The sequence below is a fragment of the Triplophysa dalaica genome, chromosome 2 (genome assembly GCF_015846415.1).
Source record: "Triplophysa dalaica isolate WHDGS20190420 chromosome 2, ASM1584641v1, whole genome shotgun sequence".
Classification (NCBI taxonomy): Eukaryota; Metazoa; Chordata; class Actinopteri; order Cypriniformes; family Nemacheilidae; genus Triplophysa; species Triplophysa dalaica.
In genome coordinates this window covers 22905133-22929235 of record NC_079543.1, presented here as the reverse complement: position 1 = coordinate 22929235, position 24103 = coordinate 22905133, and the positions used below count along the sequence as shown (strand labels likewise).

At 36.5% G+C, this 24103-nt stretch overlaps 1 protein-coding gene across 7 annotated transcripts in view; it reads left to right on the top strand.

Moving 5' to 3' along the window:
* ank2a (ankyrin 2a, neuronal) overlaps positions 1 to 24103 on the top strand; it is a 57791-nt gene that overhangs the window by 5463 nt on the left and 28225 nt on the right. For 4 of the 7 annotated variants that reach the window (XM_056735330.1, XM_056735313.1, XM_056735321.1 and 1 more), the window contains exons 2-23: positions 10571 to 10672; positions 12967 to 13065; positions 13907 to 14005; positions 14084 to 14182; positions 14366 to 14551; positions 15876 to 15899; positions 16844 to 16942; positions 17770 to 17868; positions 18848 to 18946; positions 19089 to 19286; positions 19376 to 19474; positions 19714 to 19812; positions 20026 to 20124; positions 20878 to 21075; positions 21207 to 21305; positions 21397 to 21495; positions 21575 to 21772; positions 21852 to 21950; positions 22693 to 22791; positions 22964 to 23062; positions 23691 to 23789; positions 23886 to 23958. In XM_056735330.1, coding sequence (XP_056591308.1) covers positions 10571 to 10672; positions 12967 to 13065; positions 13907 to 14005; positions 14084 to 14182; positions 14366 to 14551; positions 15876 to 15899; positions 16844 to 16942; positions 17770 to 17868; positions 18848 to 18946; positions 19089 to 19286; positions 19376 to 19474; positions 19714 to 19812; positions 20026 to 20124; positions 20878 to 21075; positions 21207 to 21305; positions 21397 to 21495; positions 21575 to 21772; positions 21852 to 21950; positions 22693 to 22791; positions 22964 to 23062; positions 23691 to 23789; positions 23886 to 23958 — 2464 coding nt within the window. Of the gene's footprint in view, positions 1 to 10570; positions 10673 to 12966; positions 13066 to 13906; positions 14006 to 14083; positions 14183 to 14365; positions 14552 to 15875; positions 15900 to 16340; positions 16350 to 16843; positions 16943 to 17769; positions 17869 to 18847; positions 18947 to 19088; positions 19287 to 19375; positions 19475 to 19713; positions 19813 to 20025; positions 20125 to 20877; positions 21076 to 21206; positions 21306 to 21396; positions 21496 to 21574; positions 21773 to 21851; positions 21951 to 22692; positions 22792 to 22963; positions 23063 to 23690; positions 23790 to 23885; positions 23959 to 24034; positions 24089 to 24103 lie in introns of all 7 variants that reach the window. The other 3 variants (XM_056735275.1, XM_056735286.1, XM_056735295.1) reach the window with 3 other exon arrangements.

Here is a 24103-nt window from a genome sequence, read left to right as displayed (position 1 = left end):
ACTTATTTGTTATTTTTTGTAGTTGAGAAGTCTCTTCACAATTTTCAGAGTCAGTGCAATACAAGAACAACTGTGTTTTTTAGGAACAGCCTGTAATTTTGCTTAGTCAAATGTTGAAATGTGTGTTGAGTTTGTCAGAAGAAGTCTTTCCATAGATGATAGTTATTGTTTATTTTGAACAAACATTTGAGAAAAAAGGAAATAGTGAGAGATTAGTGAGGCATTAGTTGGGACCTGGCAACCAGACTTCAAAACAAATTAGCAGGCATTGTAGTTTCATAGATTCCTCTTAATGCCACTCACTCACATATGGCCGTTCCACCAGAGTACACAGAGAATTAAATAAGCTGCGGAGTCTCCTGCTTTACTGTTTCCCGTAAATGAATGTCTTGCATTGCTCTGTATTATGATTCAGCTCTGATTCAGTGGTGCGGGGTCTGTTCAGTACAGCAAAGAATGCATGATCATATATTATAGTGTTACCGTGGTCTGCATACCACAGACTTATCATTGCTCCTCTCCTACAGAAATGTGTGATGGTAATACCCTGGCACTTTAATACATGCATAGTATAAAATTGTCATATACATGTACCTGTATGGTTCCTATGGAATGGGATAGAAGACATGGTATTACCAGTGTCCCAAATGTTTTTTTTTTGTTCGTGGTGTGATAGAAATAGTAATAGTGTATTAGAACATTTGTGAATGTTCTTGTGAAAAGGGTGTGGTCATTTCGCTTGCTCTTCCTTGCTGTTGTCTCTCTCCCTCACTTGGTTCTGTCAGTGTGTGTTTGGGTGCGGTCTCATATGAACGGAGTCGGAGTCGATGATAATTCATCTATTTATGTCTAGTGATATTTGAAAAGGCACAGAAAGGTTTCCGTCCAATATCATGACAATTTATTAATGAAATATGAGGCTGTTCGTTTTAAATTCTAGAGTAAGGACTTTTTAGGTCTGTGTTTGTGTGTGGATGAGCAGGGTGAGAAGGGGTGGGGGTGTTCCATCGCCAGCTTCATGACATTTGCACTTCAAAGAGAAATAAAAAGAGAGAGAGGCAGCTGTCTAGATAACATCATCAAGGGGTTAGACGCCTATTATGCAATTTTTTTTTTAGCAGTCCTGACACCTGACACAGGCCTTCAAATTGTATGACATTGACAGTCGCAGAGAAAAAATACCATATCACACAGCCAGGTGAAAACAAACCTATTTGATTGACGAAGGCAATAGCTCATAAGGTTTAATGACAGATACAAAAAAAATGAATTACTTTTTTTAAATGGCCACTCTGTATAGACCATTTCATCGGACGCACGCACCTGGACTGCAGTTAACTTCCGGACTGTGTTTGTTTATTGGTCTGGCTAGCGTTTATATTCAGTTAATTTTATGTTATTATTAATTTGTATAGTTTTTTGCATATTAATTTTAATAGTGAACGATTTGCTGTATGTTAATTTTTCAAAACATTTTTTTAATGGGCCCTGTAGTTTTGTACTGTCTGTACTAATGGGTTGCCCAACATTTCACAAATTTTCATGAATTGAAATTTTTCACTCTGCTGTAAACCTTCAGGCATTACATCACTGTGAGCACACAATATAAATAATTATAAACAGAAATTTATAGGGTAACATTTGAGCTTGCATTGTGGGATTGTTTACCTAGTTACTAGCTTTAAATTGAGCTGAAATACGATATGTTTGGATATCTCTGAGACATTGGGAGTGTGCCAGTGATGCTAAAAATGCTGTCATGTATCTTACTAAGATTTGACACTGATCCAGGATATTGTTGTGAGTAGGTCTGGGTGGCTTAGTCTTTCTATAAAAATATATGATATATAATATAGGCGACTAATATTAAATGACATCAGCTTCTATTTTTGTTTGGCTATATGTCTTTTTTCTGTAGCCCATAAGTGCGATGTAAATGTTGTGCTTTTGAGATGGTAGAAAAGCAAAAGCATTTATCAATGTGCACTTATGAAAGATCGATGTGTTAACTAATGGCATAATGTCAAACACTGTAAGAGGTCCAAGACCAAATAGGTTATGCTGTAGAAAAGTGCAGACTCAGCTATAAGACTATACACTGCCTGCATAAAAACACACCATAAACTTTGGTTTTATTTTAGATTCAAATTGCAGTGCATTCAAAAAGTTTATTGTTGTTTCGATATTTAACACTACGTGCCGTACATACATGATGTTGTTGCGTGCAGATGCAGTTAGCAAAAGGTTGTGGGATCAAAACCCGACAAGGGTTCATCTATAAACTACAACTATTATGTTTTTGAGGAAGGCACCTAACTGAAGGTTACTTCAAAGGGACTGTTTCTGTAAGTCACTTTGGATAAAAGTAATCCACTAAGTAAGTACTTAGTACTTCGGAACCAATGCATGCAAAAAGCTCTTATTGTTTTGTTTGCTGACGCAGCACAATTTACCAATGTTATCATAATAGAGCTATTGCATGATGGGCGAGACCTAAGCATCCTGGGTAATGATGTTCAGTAAGTGTAGTGATGGTAATACATTGTAGCCCCTTGGGAGCTCCACCCGCTCAGCCCTGAAATGCGATACTTGGCGCCTGCACACAATCTGCTCATGTTTATCACTTTATTGATTATGTCCTGTGCTTGTCCATTTATCAGCACAACAGATCTTACAAGGCCTGTTTAAGCTCAAATAGACCATATGTCAAATATAATCTTTCTCTCTGCTGTTTTTAAAGCAGGAGTAACTCATACAGTTCCTGCATTTCTCATGTTAATCTTGAGGATTTACAGAATAGTAGTATCGTACCCTTCAAATATCCGTAGTCTTTAATTTCATCACATTTATAACAGGCAGATACCGCTGAATGATTATTTCCGAAAACATACGAAGCGTGCGGGGGGGGGGGGGGCTTGGCACTAAAGCATGTGCGCACCCATTGCCAACAAAACACAGATAAAAGACTCAGTATCAATTTTCCTCGTGCGGTTCATGTCCGGCATCTTTTATTACTTTGACTGCTCCAAATGCAGCGTTTTGTCCACAGTTTATATAACACCCATCATTGAAATGTTGTGAACAAAACAAACACACCTCAGTTTCTCTCACTATCGCAAGAGTCAGAAGCTGCAGCTGACGTATCCTAACGCAGAGCAGCCAATCTTGATGGTAAGCTGGTCTTCCTATCGCTTATCGGTTGGGCAGGCTATTTCTTTCGCCTTGCTCGGGCATGCTTTAACGGGAGAATTGTCCTATAAGGGACTGAGAAATGTTGTTACATAACGGTTTTTCATGTTCGAAAAAACTTTCTGTAACCTTTACGAACCTTGGGGAGTGTGTCGAGCAAATGAATACTATGTAATATGTCCAACTCGTTTTTTGATAAGTAGACAGCATGTTTGACATTGTAGGGAATTCAGAATCCATGAAACACCGTTGCACATCCCCTTTAACATAATACAGGATTTCTTTTAACCTGAGGTTATTTTCTGAATCATACTTGCGAGGTCACAGTTCTGATTTCATTTCTTTTAGTATCTCATTTCCTTCATTACAGAAATGAATTTTAAGTGGAGCATCATATACTACTGCATATATTGGGAATTAAAGTATTCAGTATCGTGACCTATTGTGACACTTAAATCAAGATGAATTTTATGCAACAGTATTTGATTTGTACTGCAGACTTTTTGATTATCTGGAACACAGCATATTGTGACATGGTTTATTGTGTTCAGTTTGGATATGACTGCTTCTAGCTATAAAAGCTAAAGATCACTAAGCATGACTTGATTGATCTTCTCTCCACTTGTCCTACTCTACTGTGTCTTTGTGCTAGTTACTAAGCTCTTACTTTGCTCTGGAGAGAATCAGTTCTCATATGGGATCAATGTTCTATAGATTTCTTTCTGTTCGGTCTCTTTACACATGAATAAATAACACGATAATCCCTTACAGGAATGCATTTTGGTATTTGCAGTTTGCAATGGTAATTGGATGTATGGGAAATAGAGTACAAAACACTACACTTTTAAGGTATTTATTTGACAGAATTACTTGGCAAAAAGGCAAGCATCAGTGTGTATGGGTTTTATTTAAATATACAAAAATGCACAGATTTTTTATTTATTTGATCTGTTATAAAAATTTGTTGATCCTCTCGTGTAGTAATATTTCGTATTCATTATCCTAAGCCATTGTGCATTTGTTGGGTGTAATGTTTGGCCACGCCTATTTAAAGGAACAGTTTATCCCCAAAAATAAAAATTCTGTCATCATTTACTCACCCTCAAGTTGTTCCAAATCTGTATGCATTTATTTTGAATACAGAGAAAGATATTTGGAAGAATGCTTGTAGGAAGAATGCAGTTCTTGGTCACCACTCACTACTATCGTAGGAAAATAACCTGAAAACCTGTTTTGAAAAAAAACTCTAAAAAAGGTTTTTCTACTATGGCAAGTGTCCAAATATGTGCAAAGTGTCTACTAAACCACCAGGTGTCAGTGTACTGTTGATGTCTTTTCACTGAGATGTAGTAAGTCATGGAGGCCAAAAGGTGGAGTAGAAGCATTATAATTGAGACCTCTCACAAATGCATTGGATGTTAGAGCTCTGGTGCAATTAACATATTTTACATTTTTTACATTTTGTCATTTAGCAGACGCTTTTATCCAAAGCGCCTTACAAGTTGGGTAAACAATGGAAGCAATTAGGTGAAACATAAGGACAACAAAAAGCATAAGAGCAATAAAAACACAAAGCCTACTACAGTGTACAGAACCAAGTTTAGTTTATCTAAGCTTAAATAAGCATGCTTTTTGATTTTGTAGAAAAGATATATGTTTGTGTTCATTTTAATGAAATAACTTTTAAAACACAATTAACTCAAATGACACAAAATGCACTTACATGACATATATTGTGTTATTTGTTTTAAATGAACACATACTTTTTGAGAATCTACAACTTTCTATTGATGCCAAGCTGTAGAATATTTATTGTTGTGAATTGGGGTTGGGGAGTTTTGATGTAGCCTACAGTTTAGGACAAATTATTGGTGAATCTATCAGAAGAGTCTTTAAACATTTACACATGAATCCACACAAATCACAGCCAGTTTAAAATGCAATTTAAACAATCAGTACATTGATCTGCATGTAAAAATCTTGTATGTAAATTTATACAACACTTTAACTAGCAATAAGTGATTCAAATTGAAGCGGTATTTTAAGTGTAGTCACGAATCATATCTTTTGCATTGTTTTTGCTCTCTTCTGAGTTCTTCACTGTGGTCTTCCCCAAACTCCTCACAGCTCTGAGGAGCACACATTCGAACCATGACAACACACATAGCCTGATGTCTCTACATCTGGACAGTCATTGTCACCTCCCATCCCCTCTCTCTTTATCTCTCTCACTCGCTCTCTGTCCCCTGTTCACACATGGCTATATAAATTCAAATTCTACGAGCGTGGCTTTCCTTTAGCCAAACACCAGACTTCAGGAACCCCTTAGTGGAGGCAGACATATCCAATGTAGAGAGATTATGCAGAGAAACAAAGTAGATTATGTAAAAAAGAGTAATTCAGAGACATTTCTATGTCCATTTAGCAAACTTTTAGCAGAGATAAATGAACGAGATGAACCTTTGGGGCTACACCACAAGGGCTTAAATCATCACAAGGGACCTGCTTTTTAATATTGTGACAAACTGCATGGGATCGTACCACTGGTGGTTGACGTGACGTTTGAGATTCGGCATCAGTTCGGCATTATGGCCCATGCAGCGGCACACCTGAAAAAGGCTCGGGAACTTGAACAACCTCCTGAGCTGAAGGCTCTCGCCAAAGCCAGAGAGAGACGCAAGCGACATAGAGAGAGAGCAGAGCGCAAACGCAAGGTACCAACACTGAACAAAATTGTTCTAAACTCGGATTCATTCAACCTGTTTTTCAGTTTGTCATCATTTAATGAAACAAAGTGCAGAACATCTTTAAAATATAAAGTTTGTGTTTGAAATATACAGTGGGGTGATTTTAAATGAGATTATCAGCATCATTTCAGTAAAAATATATTATTAAACATCAGAATCGATTAATATTTGGTTTGTCCACCTTTACTTTTAATTACAAAATGCACCTTTGTACAAACCATTAATATGCTCACATATTTGCTGGCATTAGATAAAGAGAAAGTAAAGCATCTTCTATATGTTCAATAAACCACAAAGCTTTTTTTTAAACAAACCCCATGTGTTCAATGTGTTTATCGATTTTTAGACCCCGTTCTGTAGACGATATCTATCATAGGATGAAAGGAAATTATATATACTTTATTGTCCCTTATGAGGGAAATTTGCAGTGGACTTCGTGCAAATGTATCTTTGCAAATGTATCCTTAATGTGGATGCAAATGTATCTTTAGTAATCCATTTGTGTAGAAGTTATCCATATCAATCGGTATGTGTTTGTTGTAAATTGTTAGTTCTGGAGCTTTGGGTGTAGCAGATGTAGAGTTAACCTGCGAAGTTAATCTCTCTAACGCTCACTTGCATGCACGTTATGTGAGAGAGGGTTCATGGAGTTCACTGGGAATGAGGATGTCTATTAAATATTTTTTTATACTTTGATGCTTCTTTGTTCACCACTAATCTTTAAGATTAAAGGGATACTTCACCCAAAAATGAAAATTCTGCCATCATTTACTCGCCTTTGAGTTGTTCCAAATGTGTATACATTTCTTTGTTCTGATAAACACAGAGGAAGATATTTAAATTAATTATTACAACCAAACAGACCTCAACATCCATTGACTGCCATAGTAGGAAAAAATACTTTATAATTTTGGTTCTGTTGAACACAAAAGAAGATATTTCGAAGAATGTTGGACAAACAGTTGTGGGGCACTTTTGACTATCATTGTTTTTTTCCTACTATAGTAGTCAATGGGTGTTGAGATCTGTTTGGTTATACACATTATTCAAAATATCTTTCTCGGTGTTCATCAGAACAAAGAAATGTATACACATTTGGAACAACTCAAAGGTGAGTAAATGATGATAGGATTTTCATTTTTGAGTAAAGTATGCCTTTAATTTCTTATGTCTATATCTAAAAAAAATCACATATTGTTTTATTTTTCACTATCCAATCTTTATTACAAAAGTATGATTTTACATTAAAACACAGCCCCAATATTAGGCCTACCTAAGGATTCGGTGACACTATATGATTGCGTTTTTTTGTATTTATTGTATTGCAGCTGAGCTCTAGGGTTAAATCCTGTGGTCAGCTTTTCCCCACCTGTTTCAGAGCACAGATACTGGAAGGGGCTTATGAAAATAGGATCATCCTACTTTATATGTAGATATGTCTCTTGAGCAGAATTTCATTGACTTAATTTGAATTGAATAACTTAAAAATATTTGAAAATTTCATTGACATTACACAATAAACATTAACTAATGTGACTTATAATTCAGTAGTAAAATCATTAGTAAATCATAAGGACATAGTTGATCTACAAACAACTGTTTCCTGAAAGTGACCGATTTACATCAGCGTAGGGCAGTCGGTAATATATTGCCAAGTTTAAGATACCAAGGACCAACTGAAAAAAAATGACGCACAGTAAAATGAGAGTTTATCCTCTTGTAAATTCAAGCCTACGACTGATTTCTTTTGCAGGACACAAAAGAAGATATTTTTAAATAATGTTGTGAAACCCAACAGTGACGGTACCCATTCACTTGCATTAGTTTTGTTTCCAAACGATAGTGAATGGGTACCGTCACTGTTTGGTTACCAACTTTCTTCAAAATATCTTCTTTTGAGGAAAATAGAAAGTCAGACAACTTAGAATGACAAGAGGGTGAGTAAATAATGACAGAATTTTCATTTTTGGGTGAACTATCCCTTGAAGAGTATGGAGATGGTAAAGCCAAACTAATCTGAAACTGTATAAATTTGATGAGAAATGTTTGCATTCATATTGAAATCTTCAACAAGTTTGACGGTGGATTGCAGACTTGGCAAATCTGAGCTCAGTTCGCTAAAATCTCTTCTAATGCAGGATTCCAGTGTATTTTTCTCTGTAGAAATATCTGACACGCAGGAGACTTTTAAATTAGATCAAATTGAAATGTTAAAAAGATTTCAGCGTCATTTTTCTTTCTATATTACAGAACTTTGACCTCTGCCCTGCTGATTCACTAACCTTTATTTTCCTATTAATGGCAGTAAAAGCTATAGTATTTAAACAGCACCATGTCATTGAGCCACCCAGTCAATGAAAGTTCAATATGTCAGATGTCTATAGTGGAAATCAGAAAAGCTTTGATTTTGCATCATTGTCTGGTCAATGTGTTCAGCCTTAGGACAGAGATGACCCACAGACGATGATTCTGTCTGATTCACTGAAGGCTTTACTTCATTCAGATAAACTGTTTGCCATTCCTCAATGCTGATGACAATTATATATACTTATAGGTGCTCCATTATTTACATAGTATTGTGATATACTAAATTTAAGTACGGGTCATTCTGTATCCATGGACTTCAAAAGGGAAAGGACGGGTTTCCAGTTGGCTCTTCCCCGGCAGATCTTCGTCTTGCTGAGCCGGCTCCCTCACAAAGCCGCCTGGTCCTGAATGGGTTAAAAATAACCCAGCTCTGGATCCCCAACGGGGTGCACGTTCGACCTGATATAGCAATGGGAGACATGTTTACGGCCGCAGTTGTCAGTGGCGCAGACAGGCGGGAAGACAAGAGAGGGACAAAAGAAGAGGAGTCCAGGGGGTTGTACTAGAGCCCACTCTTTATCACATTGGAACAGGACATGGACTTAAAGGAGCAAATAAGAGATAATGTTAGGAACCTGAGGAGAAAGAGGAAGACATGAAAGTTTGGAGGATTTTGCATTAGTTGGATGGATGCTCTGAAGGTTATAATTGAATGGGGTTTGGATTCCACCTGAAGACTGAGGATAATGCAAAGCCATAAAGCTAAGTGCATGTGAGAATGTTGGAATCAATCTCCAGACGGGCAATTAGATGTTGAGTGCTTGGTAAACGCAGGAAAAGCAAGCGCAGAAACTCACAAGGCGGGCGTTTATGTAAAAAGCGCTGTGGGTTTTGGGTAAAATTTCACCATGGGCAATGCAGCAATGTGTAAGGCATGCGGTTCAAAATAAAGGCCTGCGGACCATTGGAAGCGAACCATACCTGGACCATCACTACTGCACTTTGGAAGATATTGTGGTAAGGTCAGCATTCTCTAGCAGTGTATGTAGCAAGTATTATTCAAACTTACAGTATGTCAACCACATGAGTGCCAGGGATCAATGCTAGACTGCATGACTTCATCGGCAGTTTTGTAGCGTCTGTTGTCAGTGTTTTGGTCCTGGTGTGGGACGTTTGTTAAACAGGTGCCTAGCGTGTTGGGTTGTGACCTCTCTATCTCAAAGGGGGTAAGGGCCGTACAACAAACATTCCGGTTAAAAGCATGTGGTGACATTGACACATATTTTTTTCACGTTTTTATTTTATACATAATAATGCATAACAAGTACAGCTGTTGTTTTTGTTATTAACCGGTGGATTGGTTAACATATTATATTTGATTATTGAAGTTTTTACTGTGATTATGTCATCGGTTTTCACCGGTATAATAAAAAGGTTAGTTTGGTGAAATTTAAAATATTAAAAACAAGCACGTGTGCATAGATTGATGCCACATCTGAAGTTTGATTAAGATTTTCACATGGTCTGTCAGAAAAGCTTTGGTGCATGAAAATAACTGCAATAGGTTTCCTCCCTCTCTGCTCTCTCTGTGTTTGTTTTGATGTCAGCTGTCTTCTTTTTGTTTTTCTGTCTATATTTAGCAGTCAAAGCAGTCAGTTAGTGATAAAATACGCCCCTTGTTGGCAAAACTTTAGTCACGCACCTTTGTTTTGGTATCCTTGTGGGGACTTGCCTTAGACTTCTATTGTTTTTATACTGACCAATGATATTTTCTGTCCCCCAACGCATATCACACCTCTAAACAACTCTAACACAGACATTTAAAAAAAGAATAATTTTGTATGTTTAGTAGACTTTGCAATGTAGATGGATCTCATGTTTTACGATACTTGTGGGGACATTTGGTTTTACAGAATAGTTAAACCTACAGTAACCTTAACACAAATCTGTTGACATTATTAGATTAAAATAAAGGGATATGACCAATTTATGAGCCTATATAGTACGTAGTTAGCACATGTTTCACTACACAAAGAAACACACTGACATCTGAAAAAATGTTTTCAGAATCATTCAAGCCTTTGGTTAGGCTTAAAAATGGACCTGACGGCAGTTCTGCTATAGAACAGGACAACGGTATTATGACCATAGTTATATAACTGTTCATAAAAAAGAGAACAGATATGTGCTTTTAGTCAAGGGTTTTTTTTGAGATGAATGGTGCATCTGTCACATCAAACACTGCAATATGTTTGTGCTGTTTAATCCATCAGTGTATAATGTGACATAATATGTGTTTCTAATGTGTTTCCTGTTTGTTTCTCCAGTCGGACAGTAACACCAGCTTCCTGAGAGCAGCCCGGGCAGGTAATGTCGACAAGGTTCTGGAGTTTCTTAAGGGCGGACAGGATATTTCCACCTGCAACCAGGTATTTTTTCTCACGCATAATTCAAACAAAATTATAAAAAAAGTCAAATACTAAAAATATTAAGTGTGTGGGCAATCGTGGCCTAATGGTTAGAGAGTTGGACTCGTGACCAGAAGATTGTCGTTTCGATCCTCAGGGCCGGCAGGTAACGATTGACGTGCCCTTGAGCAAGGTACCTACCCTACTGCTCGGGCAGTGAGTAGCTGCCCACTGCTCTTGGTGTACGTGTGTTCACCACTTGCTGTGTGTGTGTTCACTACTCACTGGATGGGTTAAAAGCAGAGGTCACATTTCGGGTATGGGTCACCATACCTGACAAATAGGTCACATTCACTTAAGATAAGCAATGTATTATTTTTCTGACCACTCAAATACAAGTATAATGTATACACGCTACAACTTTTCTGTTAAAAACAACCCTGTCCTTAACTCAACATATCTGTGTCTAGTTAACAAATGTTGTTACTTTTAACTTAACATGTGTTGTTACTTCAATTTATTTAACACAAAATGACTCAAAATGTGTAGTCAATACTTTTTTTGACAGTGTTGTCAAAGTGTGTAAGTGCATTTCTACCTGGCTACCTTTTCACCTACATTTACTGGGAAATGACAAGACATCCATTAGATTTTAATTTAATTAATTTAACTTTAACTAATGTTAGAGGAACAGTGGGAGATTTTAGTGCCATCTAGCGGTGAGGTTGCAAATTACAACCAACGGCTCAGTCCAGACTAAATATTACACACAGCACCGTTACGTTTAGTGCAGTGTTTAGTTTGTGTATATAATGTAAATTGTGGATTGTCTTATTTAAGCTGAGCTGTTTTGCAGTTTTGTTGCTTTATAAAAAAGAAATGGCAGTAACTCTTTAGTTTACACAATAAAAACGTTTTTCATTTGCGTTTTTGAAAAGTGTCACGTACACACGACAGCATTATGAAAACGATCTGCATTTACATGGATCTGGGAAATCAAATAAAACGATGTATTATGTATTATGATGTATTATGCCAGTCCAGTGGAAGGCGCTGTCGCGCTACAAAGAAACTCTACTGCTTGCGGACATCTGCACATACACTGTTTTAATCTAAAAGCGCTTTTAATAAACTTTATCACTCAAGGACACCCATTTTCTAAATTTGCGTATTCAGTCCACCAAAACGCTGTTTTTGTGTAAATGAACAGCCAAAACGCGTAAAAAGTTTTCAGTTTGTAGTTGAAAACGCTTTCCAGTAAACAGCCTCTTGGATATGTTCTGTCGACTCAATGTGGAGCGTAATCTTGATTAATACAAAACTGGTTTCAATGGGCTTGCTTTTGTAGCTTAACTGGTAGGGCGCACTGTGCTTGCTTTCCCAATATCATGAATTTAAGCCCTAAGAAGCATGCATCTTTTCAATAATATATTTTTTCCGGAATTTTCTTGACATTTTGTAGGATGGTTTTATGTAGAAAACAATAAATTGCAAAGAAATTACTTCTCACCGATTGGGTCACATACAGTATATAGGATATCCATAATGTGTGATTTGTTAAAAGGATTATTGTACCGTTTACCCTTTGCCTATGATTACATAATATATTTAATTTGTCCTTGTCTTGTCTGATGTATAATAATTTTTACTTTCACATTATCCCATATGATGTCATCAGGAGTCACCATTAAGGAGCCTGTACAACAATGGACATGCAGTGACAGAGCTCCCTCTCTTCCTCTCTCGTGCTTTTTGTCCTGTTCTCTATGAAAACCCGCTGTTCTAATCCTCTCTGAGTGATATTGAAAAATATAATCCGCACATTTTTATCAGTTGTCTCTTTTCGCCCTTTCGTTGGAACACCTCTCACCTGATGCAAAAAAACTCCTCTAGCTTTCATTATCCAAATAAATGAGATTATAGTTTGTCCGGGTAATTCTCTCTGCTCTTGCCGATTCTGACTGCTGGCCGCACCGTGTTACACAAAGACTGTGTCAACATCTGCTCATTGAACAGAGAATTTGTAATCTAGTGAGACAAGTGGTGATCTTGAAACAAGAGGGATTGCGTGTACACAGTTGGAAATAAAGAGATTAAATAGGGAATCTCCATGTTAAACATCTGACAAACTTCTAATAAACTCCCATTGATTTTCATTGTATGGACACAGAACCACTGAGACAACTTTGAATCATGTACAGAGGTTGAATACATAATGACAGAGTTTTCATTTTTGGACGAACTAACCCTTAAGGGAATTAATGCACATATGAACTAATTTAAAGTAAATTGATCTAGTCTCTCTCTAACTGTAGAATGGACTCAATGCTCTCCATCTAGCAGCCAAAGAAGGCCATGTGGAGCTCGTAGAGGAACTTCTGGACAGGGGTTCGGTCGTGGATTCTTCAACCAAGGTACTAAATGCACATAAACACGTTTTGAGTGAGGGGCATGTGAGCCCAAATGGTTATAGAAAACAAGTTGGGAGGTATGCCAGTCATCTACCACTATGGTATGATAACTACTGCTGGAGTCATGTGACTTTGGCCTCTCTTGTCATCTGTCACACGAGAAGAGAGAGAGAGAAAACTGGGACATATACACAAATAATCTGCAATCTACTGCATTAAAAGGATAGTTCACCAAAAAATTTCTTCATTTACTTAACTTCAGATGTTTTCTTTGTTCACAAAAAAAACACAAAGGAAGATATTTGGAAGAATGTCAGTAACCAAACAGAACTCATCCCCCATTGACTCCCATAGTATTTATTTTCCATACATTGACAGTAAATGGGGGATGAGATCTGTTTGGTTACTGACTTTCTCCAAATATCTTTATTTGTGTTTAGCAGAACAAAGAAATGAATAGAGGTTCAAAAGAACCTCAGGGTGAGTGAATGATGACAGAATTTTCCTGTTTGTGATATAACCTCAATGACACATTCCAAAGTTTTGTAGATTTCGTGTCGCTCAAAAATGTGATACACTTTTTGACCTGACAACATTTCTGCAGTTTTTGTAATGCAAGCAATGATAATATCAGCTCAGTGTTGTCGATAGTAGCATTCAATCTGCCTTTTTTACTCTAGAAAAGGTATCTTTTTCCTTCACTTGACCCAAACGTTATATACATACAAACGTAAACCCATAATTCCATCAATTGACATAAATTATTTATTGTTCATTGTTCCTCTGTGTTTTCTTTTGACACATTTAAAGGCACAGTTTGTATTTCTTTTATTGGTTTATTCAGAAAGGAAACACTGCTTTGCACATCGCTTGTCTGGCTGGGCAAAAGGAAGTTGCAAAATTGTTGGCGAAAAGATCAGCAGACGTAAATGCCCAATCACAGGTGAGAAAAATACTGTTCTATAACTTAGATATTTTTGTCTATGGCTTTAAACCAAATCCTGTATTATTGTTACTACAGAATGGCTTCACGCCACTTTACATGGCCGCTCAAGAGAATCACCTGGATGTTGTGCGATACCTTCTGGAGAATGGTGGCAACCAGAGCACGGCCACAGAGGTCTGTAATCTCGTGTCTGTGCAGATGACCTGCTTTATGCTTCTGTTTTGACAAACATGAGATTTTATCTTGATCTTATCTTGAATGATGGCCGAGCATCTTGGCCAGTTATAGTAACACACCAGCAACCACAAATCAGGTCAATATATGTTTGGTGCTCATATATGTTCTTTCTTATTGTAGGATGGTTTCACTCCTCTGGCCATTGCTCTGCAGCAGGGTCATAATCAGGTGGTGTCTCTTCTCCTGGAACATGACACCAAAGGTAAAGTTCGTCTCCCTGCACTTCACATCGCGGCCCGTAAGGACGACACCAAGTCTGCTGCTTTGCTGCTCCAGAACGACCATAATGCTGATGTCCAGTCCAAGGTGAGAGAGGACAGATATGGGTTTCTTTATATAGGACTTTATAAAGTTTTACAAGGATGTGGGGTCATGCATGGGCTTAATTAATCTAACTGCAATTAGTTTGCGAGAAAACAAATCTTTACAACAGCTCCCCCTAGTTGTCTGTATTCATAACTGTCTGAATTCATATCGAAATAGAACACAATACTTTTGAAGTTAAATTCAGTTAAAGGTGCAGTTTGTTAGAATTTTGCAGGAAAATATCCAAAAACCACTAGGCTTGTGTTATATATTTTGTTCAGCTGAGTCCTATCAACATCTCAAATGTTTACAACTACTTGTAAATCGTGGAAAAATCGCCATTCTAAACAGTGACAAGGGGCTGTGCAGTCGTCTGTCAATGGCGTCATATCCCTTACCCTTTGTTACCGCCTTTCATGACGTAGAAACCACATGACAACAGTGTCGTGGACAAATGCAGAAGTAGAGTCTAGGTTCCAACAAGCCACTTACTTTTTTCGAGCAGTCCCTTATTTATGGACCACAATTATTTGCAACATTTATAGAACTTGTTTTTGCTTGGTATACATTGGATAGAATACACTGCTGGTTATGGTGCCATGGTTATACCATAATTGTTGCCATGACATTGCAGTGGGAAAATACCTTGGTGTTCTTTTAAGTAATATTCTTATAAACATCAGATGTGGATAGTACTTGAATATGTTTTACTCTCAAGCACATTTTCTAATATCTGTACTTTATCAAAGTGTTTTTACTTTGGAAAAAGTTAACCTCAATGCTGTGTATCATACTTTTTACTCCACTACATTTCATAAATAAAAGAAAAGATATGATATTTAGAAGATATGTTTATATTTGAGATGGATTGCAAATTGTCAGTATTTCATATTTAAAGTGAATGAGGTTTAAAGCAATAGTTCACCTTCAAAATGAAAATTCTGCCATCATTTACTCATTTTTCTTTTGCAAAATACAAAAGAAGATATTTTTTAAATGGTTGGTAATCAAAAACCGTAGGTCCCCATTGACTTCTATTGTATGGACACAAAACCAATGCAAGTCAATGGGGAAAGCCGGTTTACCATACCAATTTATACCTTAATTTTTTGTTCTGCAGAAGAAGGAAAGTCATACAAGTTTGAAATGACAAGATAATGACAGATTTTTTTTGAAGGTCCCTTTAAGATGGAGTGCAAATAAATTCATTGGATTATTTAAATGACTTTTTTCATTATCCCTGTATTATATTGACTTTTTTAATGCTCTAAGCTAAAAATATTATTCCATATTTTCTTCCTCCTACCATGTGTGACACCTTCAGATGATGGTCAACAGGACTACAGAGGTATTAAGACTCTCTCAGCAGAATCCTGCATCTGTCTCAGCTCTTATGACATTTACTGTATTGCTAACAACGTTAAATCTTTCTTGTCAAATGCATGGAGAGAAGTCTTTCCCTTTTAATCGGTGTAGTGCATGACACATTGTTGTTTTTGTTTTAGCGGATCACTTCGCTTTTGTGGAAAACGTTCCTTTTTATGGGAAATTCCTGTTCATCAGTACACGTTTTTAATGCTGCTTTCTTTCAATGAACATATTGAACAGGAATTATGGGTTTATTTACATGAACTTATGATTTTACTAACAATACTTTTAGAAATGAATTAGCAGTGCATGTTTACTCATCCTAACTAGTGTTGTCGCATCTGTGTATAGAAGTCTCTCGGTCACATTGTGCTGTCCTTTTTGTAAATTCTGTTTTTTTAAATTGCACCATGTCTATCAGAATGGAAAGGTAAGACGAAAAATGGCATCATCAAACCAACTCAGTAAGACAGACATCTATATGTAAATTCCCCCATATACGTTCATCTATAGCAATCTGTGATATGTAGTGAGTAGTTGCTGACAAACATTATTTTGTTTAGAGGTTTTGTTTTGTTATCTTCTCTCTCTGTCACTGAGTAACTTCTCATCTTTCTCAAAAACGAATATGACACAGGGACTGTGTTCATATCTAAATCCTCTGATTACGAATGTTATCTTTCTGTCTCCTATTTTATATATTTTTTTACTATAGTGCATGGTGTGGTCGGATCCATCAGTAGCAGCTGAGAACCCAGACATTGATACACTTTTTCATTCTTTCCTTTAGTTTTTGCACAAACGTGATAAATCATTGGAATGCTGCATGGTAGATCACGGAAGACGAAACTTAAATTAGTTCCCTTCATTCTCTTTTTCTGCTTTTTTTATTCCTTCTTTTATTCCCTTGTCGTTTTATAACAGAGTGGATTCACTCCGCTGCACATTGCGGCTCACTACGGCAATGTTAATGTGGCGACTCTGCTGCTTAACAGAGGGGCTGCTGTCGACTTCACAGCCAGGGTAGGATCATCTACATCTAACAATGTACCAAATAATGGAAGACCTACACAAGAAAATGAAATGACTTAGCTTATAAAAACAGAAACTGTAAAAGTTGACTGTAGTTTTACATCAGGTTTGCCAGTAACTTATGTCGGTTTAATTTACAATTTAGTTTTTATCATAAACTTACCTATTTCTAATATTGTCTTTTTATAAACAAGACTCAATAGCTTAGGTCAGTTTTCTTGTTATGTAAATGTATTGTAATTTAAGAAGTCTTTTGACAAAAAAAGCAAGATCAAAATGCTTGGGAAGAATGTCATTTTTTATTGCAGTGTTACTGTGCTAATGCCAGTTTCTTCTTCCTCATTTCGAATCTTAAAGGTCAAAGTGTTCTATTTTTTATTTAAGTTTAATCAAACTGAAAACAGTACTAATAGGAAAGTAGTTTTTAGTAGTAATTAAATATACAGTAAGTTACTGGCAAACCTGCTGCAAAACTACAGCAAAGTAGTGAAGCATGAATTTGCTTAATAGCTAAAATTACTGTTTGTAAGACTTTTCTTGTCTCTTTAAACAGATAATGTCTTTAGTTTAAAGGTGTGTTTTATTTATTTGTATATATAGTTTTATCTGTATTTCCTGACTGCTTGTGTTTGCAGAATACAGAATCAATATGCTAAACAAATATCTTTAAGATTTAATTATATATTTAAGACTTAAAAAATAAATGAATAAATGAAAAAATAAATAAATGGACCAGCGGTAACATCTTACGAAGTGGTCTTTATGTGTATATATAAGTGGTGGCAAAATGTGTCATTTAAATGTGCGATTTCATACAGAATGGCATAACCCCTCTTCATGTGGCCTCCAAACGGGGTAATATCAACATGATTGCCCTGCTACTGGATAGGGGAGCGCAGATTGATGCCAAAACCAGAGTGAGTATTTCATCAGTTCCCTCGATAGACTATAAAATAAGTCTCTGCCATAGCGACCCCTACTGCCTGTACTTACTAAAGCAATTCAAATCAGAGTGAAACGGCCAGAAGATGCAAATGCTAATAAATACATATTTATATGGACATTCTGTGATTATTATGACTAGATTTTTGCTTTTTATTTAAAAGTATTTACCACTGAGATAAATATATGTAAACCTTGAATTACGACTGTTGACTGTAATTGTTTACTCTGATTTTAAAGGAGTCATATGACATGGCTAAAACAAATATTATCATTGGTTTTTGATGTAATGCAATGTGTATACACGATTTAAGGTTCAAAACGCTGTATTTTCCACATACCGTGCATGTTTGTATCTCCTCTATGCCCCGCCTCCCGAAACACACAGATTTTTTACAAAGCTCATGGCTCTGAAAAGCGAGGTGTGCTATGATTGGCCAGTTAACCAGAGCGTAGTGATTGGTCAAATACTGCAAGCATGTGACGGAAATGTAACGCTTCTTACCATATTTGGAACATCAGGTTCCAAAGCAATTGTACTGACAGGTACGTCCACCTTACTTGCGAATACATTTGGGCGGTCTTAGTCAAATCATTCCACAAACTGATGTAGATTTGTGGCGTGTGGTTGACCGAGGCATTTCAGGCAGGTCTGGGTGAGCATTCCCATTTAGATAGAATGTATCATTTGTTCCGACACTTAAATTTTTGCGATTTTACGTGTCTTAAACATGCACACACAAAAGACACAGAAAAACAGGTAATCACGCCATATGACCCCTTTAATACAACAAATGGCTGTTTTGATTTTTGTTCACTGTAAAACTTGTGTTTAATCATGTGGGTTTTTGCATCAGTAGTGCTTATGATAATATATTGTGCATGTGGATCTCAGTTGTGTGTTTTTAAATGTGCATTTCGCACAAATATTCGCCTCTTTTATTGGATAAACAGGATGGTCTGACACCTCTGCACTGTGCAGCCAGGAGCGGACATGACCCAGGTGTTGAGATACTGCTGGAGAGAGGAGCTCCCATACTGGCCAGGACCAAAGTACTAAACTAAAATCTTTCAAAAACTACCATAACATAAAATGTGGTAAAACCACTGTACATTTGTATTTTATAATAAGAAAATGCTTTTTGAATCTTATGTTCTAATCTGTGTTTGTTTCTCCCAAAACGCACATTCACAGAACGGCTTGTCCCCGCTGCACATGTCAGCCCAGGGTGATCACGTCGAGTGTGTTAAGCACCTTCTGCAACACAAAGCACCTGTTGATGATGTCACGCTGGATTACCTGACCGCCCTTCATGTCGCCGCCCACTGTGGTCACTACAGAGTCACCAAATTACTGCTGGACAAAAAAACAAACCCCAATGCCAGAGCCCTGGTAACTCTTTTCTAAAGATGATTGAGAGCTATGAATGTGTGTGTAGACCAGTTGATAAATCTGACTGTTTTATTGTCATTTCTTATCAGAATGGCTTCACTCCGCTGCATATTGCCTGCAAAAAGAACAGAGTGAAAGTGATGGAACTGCTGGTTAAATATGGAGCATCAATCCAAGCCATCACTGAGGTAAGAATGTACTGCATTGTCCGTGTGGCAAAAAGGGAATGGAAAAATGTCCAAACATCTTTAATGTTTTTTAATGTAATGAATTATTTCACTAAAAAGTGGAATTCAACAAATTTCGTCAATTCAATACAATTTCATCTTAAAGTGGTAAAATGAGTTACATATTTTTTTTCTTTTTCTTTTAACTGTTTTTACTCATTGAAGTATTAAAGCTCTCATGTCTCTCTCTTCCTTTTTAGTCTGGTCTGACGCCAATTCATGTTGGAGCATTTATGGGGCATCTCAACATTGTCCTCCTGTTGCTACAGAATGGAGCCTCACCTGATATTTGCAATGTTGTAAGAACATCATTATTATTATTATTATTATAGACGTGGTTTGTTTCCTCTCATGTTGCAGCCTTTTTTGCACATCATTTCATCACATTATTTTTTGCTCTCACTTGACATCTCCCTAGGCAAAAAAGAGATATTTAAAACTTCTCAGTTTACACAAAGTTGTTTTTTTCTTGTAGTTGTGATGGTATGTTGTTTGTGTGTTGTGTACTCAAGCGCGGAGAGACGGCGTTGCATATGGCTGCGAGGGCAGGACAGACGGAAGTGGTGCGATGTTTGCTAAGGAACGGCGCTGTAGTGGACGCCATGGCCAGAGTCAGTCATTATACAGTAACCACATTACCTACACTACCCGTCAAAAGTTTTTGGACACTTGAGTGAAATGTTTCTCGTTCTTTTAAAAAACATTTAATATGAAAGTGTCCTTAAATGTCTGAAATTAGTTTTGTAGACAAAAAGACATTTTGCAAACAAACATGTTTTTTTTCATGACAAAACTAACATTCTATTTATTATTATTATTATTTTAAATGGATGACTTTGACTGAATAAGGAAGAAAGAGCAGCCAATAAGAGCACAAAATAGATGGTAACTCATTTAATATTGTTTAAAAAGCATCTCAGGGTGAGACCTCGAGAAGCTGCTTGATAAAATGACAAGAAAACATGGCTCCAAATTCTAATCAAAATGTGACTACACCCAAAATTTAATTTAATTTATTTACATTATTCCCAAAGTTCCCTTTTTTATTTCATAATTTTGATGAGTTCATTATTATTCTAAAATGTAGAAAAATATGAACACACAGTAGGTGAGTAAGTGTCCAAAAACCTTTGACCCGTAGTGTTTAAACAAAATGTTCCAGAACTAAGTAATTTTTACCTTCATGTCTTAACCATATAAAATCACACTGGATGACTGGGTGATTTGTTTGGCTTCTTTTCTGACCCTGAAAAATACAAATATTAACATTATTCAAAAAATTAGTAAATTAATAAAAAATCAGACAAGCTTTGAACATTTGAATCATCTTCTTTCTTACTGACTCTCTCTTTCTCAACCTCCAGGATGACCAAACCCCCCTACACATTGCGTCCCGTCTGGGTCAGACGGAAATCGTCCAGCTGTTACTTCAACACATGGCTCACCCTGATGCCTCCACCACAAACGGATACACGCCTTTGCACATCTCTGCACGTGAAGGGCAGCTTGACACGGCAGCCGTGCTGCTGGAGGCCGGAGCATCTCACTCTCTTGCCACCAAGGTCAGACTAAATCTGGAAGACCCACAATCTGTGTTAAACACAGATATGTGACATTGCTACAATTATTTTGTATAGAGACTGTGTATATGCATAGATGACTTCAGATACATATTTCTCTTTTTTCTTTATAGAAAGGTTTCACTCCTCTACATGTTGCAGCTAAGTATGGAAGCCTGGACGTGGCAAAACTCCTCTTACAGCGCAGGGCTCTTATGGATGATGCTGGAAAGGTGAAAACTAAAAAAATATGGCGCCATGGTTTGTTCGACAAAATTTGTTTATTCACAATTGACATTCATTATCTTTTTCTTTCTTTTACAGTATGGTCTTACACCCCTGCACGTAGCTGCTCACTATGATAACCAGCAGGTGGCGATGCTACTCTTAGACAAAGGGGCTTCATCCCAGGCTACCGCCAAGGTACCAATCTTGTGTAAATTCAAAATGACATCATTCATTGAACATGTATTGTAAAGGTTTCTTAAAAATCTATTTGCAGAATGGCTATACACCACTTCACATTGCGGCAAAGAAGAACCAAACACAGATCGCCACTGCCCTGCTGCAGTATGGAGCGGAGACCAACTCATTGACCAAGCAGGGTGTGAGTCCTTTACATCTGGCCTCTCAGGAGGGCCACTCGGAGATGGCATCCCTGCTGCTAGAGAGAGGTGCACATGTCAATGCCGCCACTAAGGTAGACACTTTAAATGGGTTATTAGCACCTTGAATGTTTTGGATAAAATATGAGCTTATGTAAATGCTGTTTTTTTCAGAGTGGTCTCACGTCACTTCATCTAACTGCTCAGGAAGACAGAGTCCAGGCAGCTGAAATACTGGTCAAGCACAATGCAAACATAGACCAACAGACCAAAGTAAGTGTAAAATTATAGACAAGGGTAAAATTAAGCTTTAGAAGGAAAGCAATTAAAAGAAAAATAGAAAATAAAATATATTTTCTAAAATTAGGCATGTAATATATCAATTGCAATTTGAAATGTTATTGATTCATTTTGAATAATTTGACAATAAATATATTTTCGAAAATTCGGTATGTGACGGTATCAATATTTCATACCATTTTTCATTTCATATGACTTAAAAGAATTATAAATAAACAAACTGTATAAAGTAACCAACTGTTTCCAACAGTTTCAAATGCAAGGATCAAAGCTGTCAAGAACAACAATAAAGAATTTGAACATTTTTAACAAATAATATTTCGGCTGGTATGTTTTAGTAAAAAGATACCTAATTTTTACTATAATAGAATCAGTGTTTTTATTATGCTTTAGTCACTGTCATGTAATGTATGTGTTTAATTTATACTTGAATCCAGAGGCATATTATTTCAGCCACAAAAGACACATTGTTTTTTCGTTTGATGGCAAATAAACTAATGTGCATTCTTGAAATCCAAACAATTCAAATAATACAGTTATTAATAAAGTTACTTCTAGTTATTCATGGTATTTTGAAGTGTGCACAAAAACAATATTGTGCGTGTTCATAATCGCGATATTTGTTTTATTGAATACCTACCTTTCCATGTCTATGTATAATTTACATGTGGTCTGTGCACTTCAGATAAACTAAATAATTGTTGTTTTTTTGTAGCTGGGCTACACTCCTCTTATTGTAGCTTGTCACTACGGAAATGTCAAAGTGGTTAACTTCCTTTTGCAAAACGGTGCTAATGTCAATGCGAAAACAAAGGTAAGAAGTTTCTTAAAAATGTATTATGTCGTTCAATGAATTCATAATTCAATAGTTATTTAAAATCCCACAATTAATTAATAATTTCATTATTAATCTAAATGATTTGGTCACCCAAATGAGAAACGGAGAAATTTTGCATATTTTAAATGTTTTTTTTATAACATTTCAGAACGGTTACACACCACTTCATCAGGCTGCTCAACAGGGAAACACGCACATTATCAATGTCCTACTGCAGTATGGAGCCAAACCTAATGCTGTAACCATGGTGAGAGACAAACGTACATTACTGTACATATACAACTGGAGGAAAAAATATTAAGAGCCCTTTTAAAATGATTGATTCATTATTGAATTTAAATCTGAATTTATTATTTATAGATATGTTTTTAGGTAAAATTAACATTTCAAAAAACATTTCAAAATATTTCTCCCAGATTTAATATAAAAATATTGTTTCTAATTCCATTTATTGTCAGAAAATGAAAACTAGAGAAACAGGTCAAAATAACAGAAAAGATCTTCTGTATTTATTTAAGACCTCAAAAACTGCAACACAAGTTCATATTCACTCTTAAACAATACAACAGTAATATTTGCACATGTATTTGGTAAAAGTTCAAAAAAAAATTTTTATGTAATAACCTCAATTTTATCACAGTTTTTATGTGTGTTGTCATGCTGTCAGTCTTTCACATTGTTGTTGGGTGACTTCATGTCACTACTATGGTTTGATTTGTTGAAATACAACAGACACTGGACTGCAATGGCCACAATACATCTAGCTATGCTGAACAAATGAAATAAAAATAAAAACTTCACAGCTTTATTTAGTTATATCATTTATGTTCTTCCCTCCTCTTACCTCAATCTCTCTTTCGCTCTCTCTCTGTCAGAATGGAAACACTGCACTTTCTATCGCTAAGCGTCTGGGGTACATCTCAGTGGTGGACACTCTGAAAGTTGTCACTGAGGAAATAATCAAAACCACAACTGTATGTAAACATGAAGATTAAAAACTTTTAATGTATCTATTAATCAAACTGTATATTCTTTGAATGTTGGTTTGATGGCAACTTGCACTATTGTAGACGGTGACGGAGAAACACAAACTGAACGTTCCGGAAACGATGACAGAAGTTCTGGATGTGTCGGATGAGGAAGGTAAGGTGTACAGTATTTTGATCAGTATGTTCAGAATTCATTATGGACGTTTGTTTAACCTCTTGTGACTCTATAGCCATACAACAGATGGAGGAAGAAGCTCTATGTGAAGTCTCTATGGAGTGTGAAGGTATATAGGGTGTAG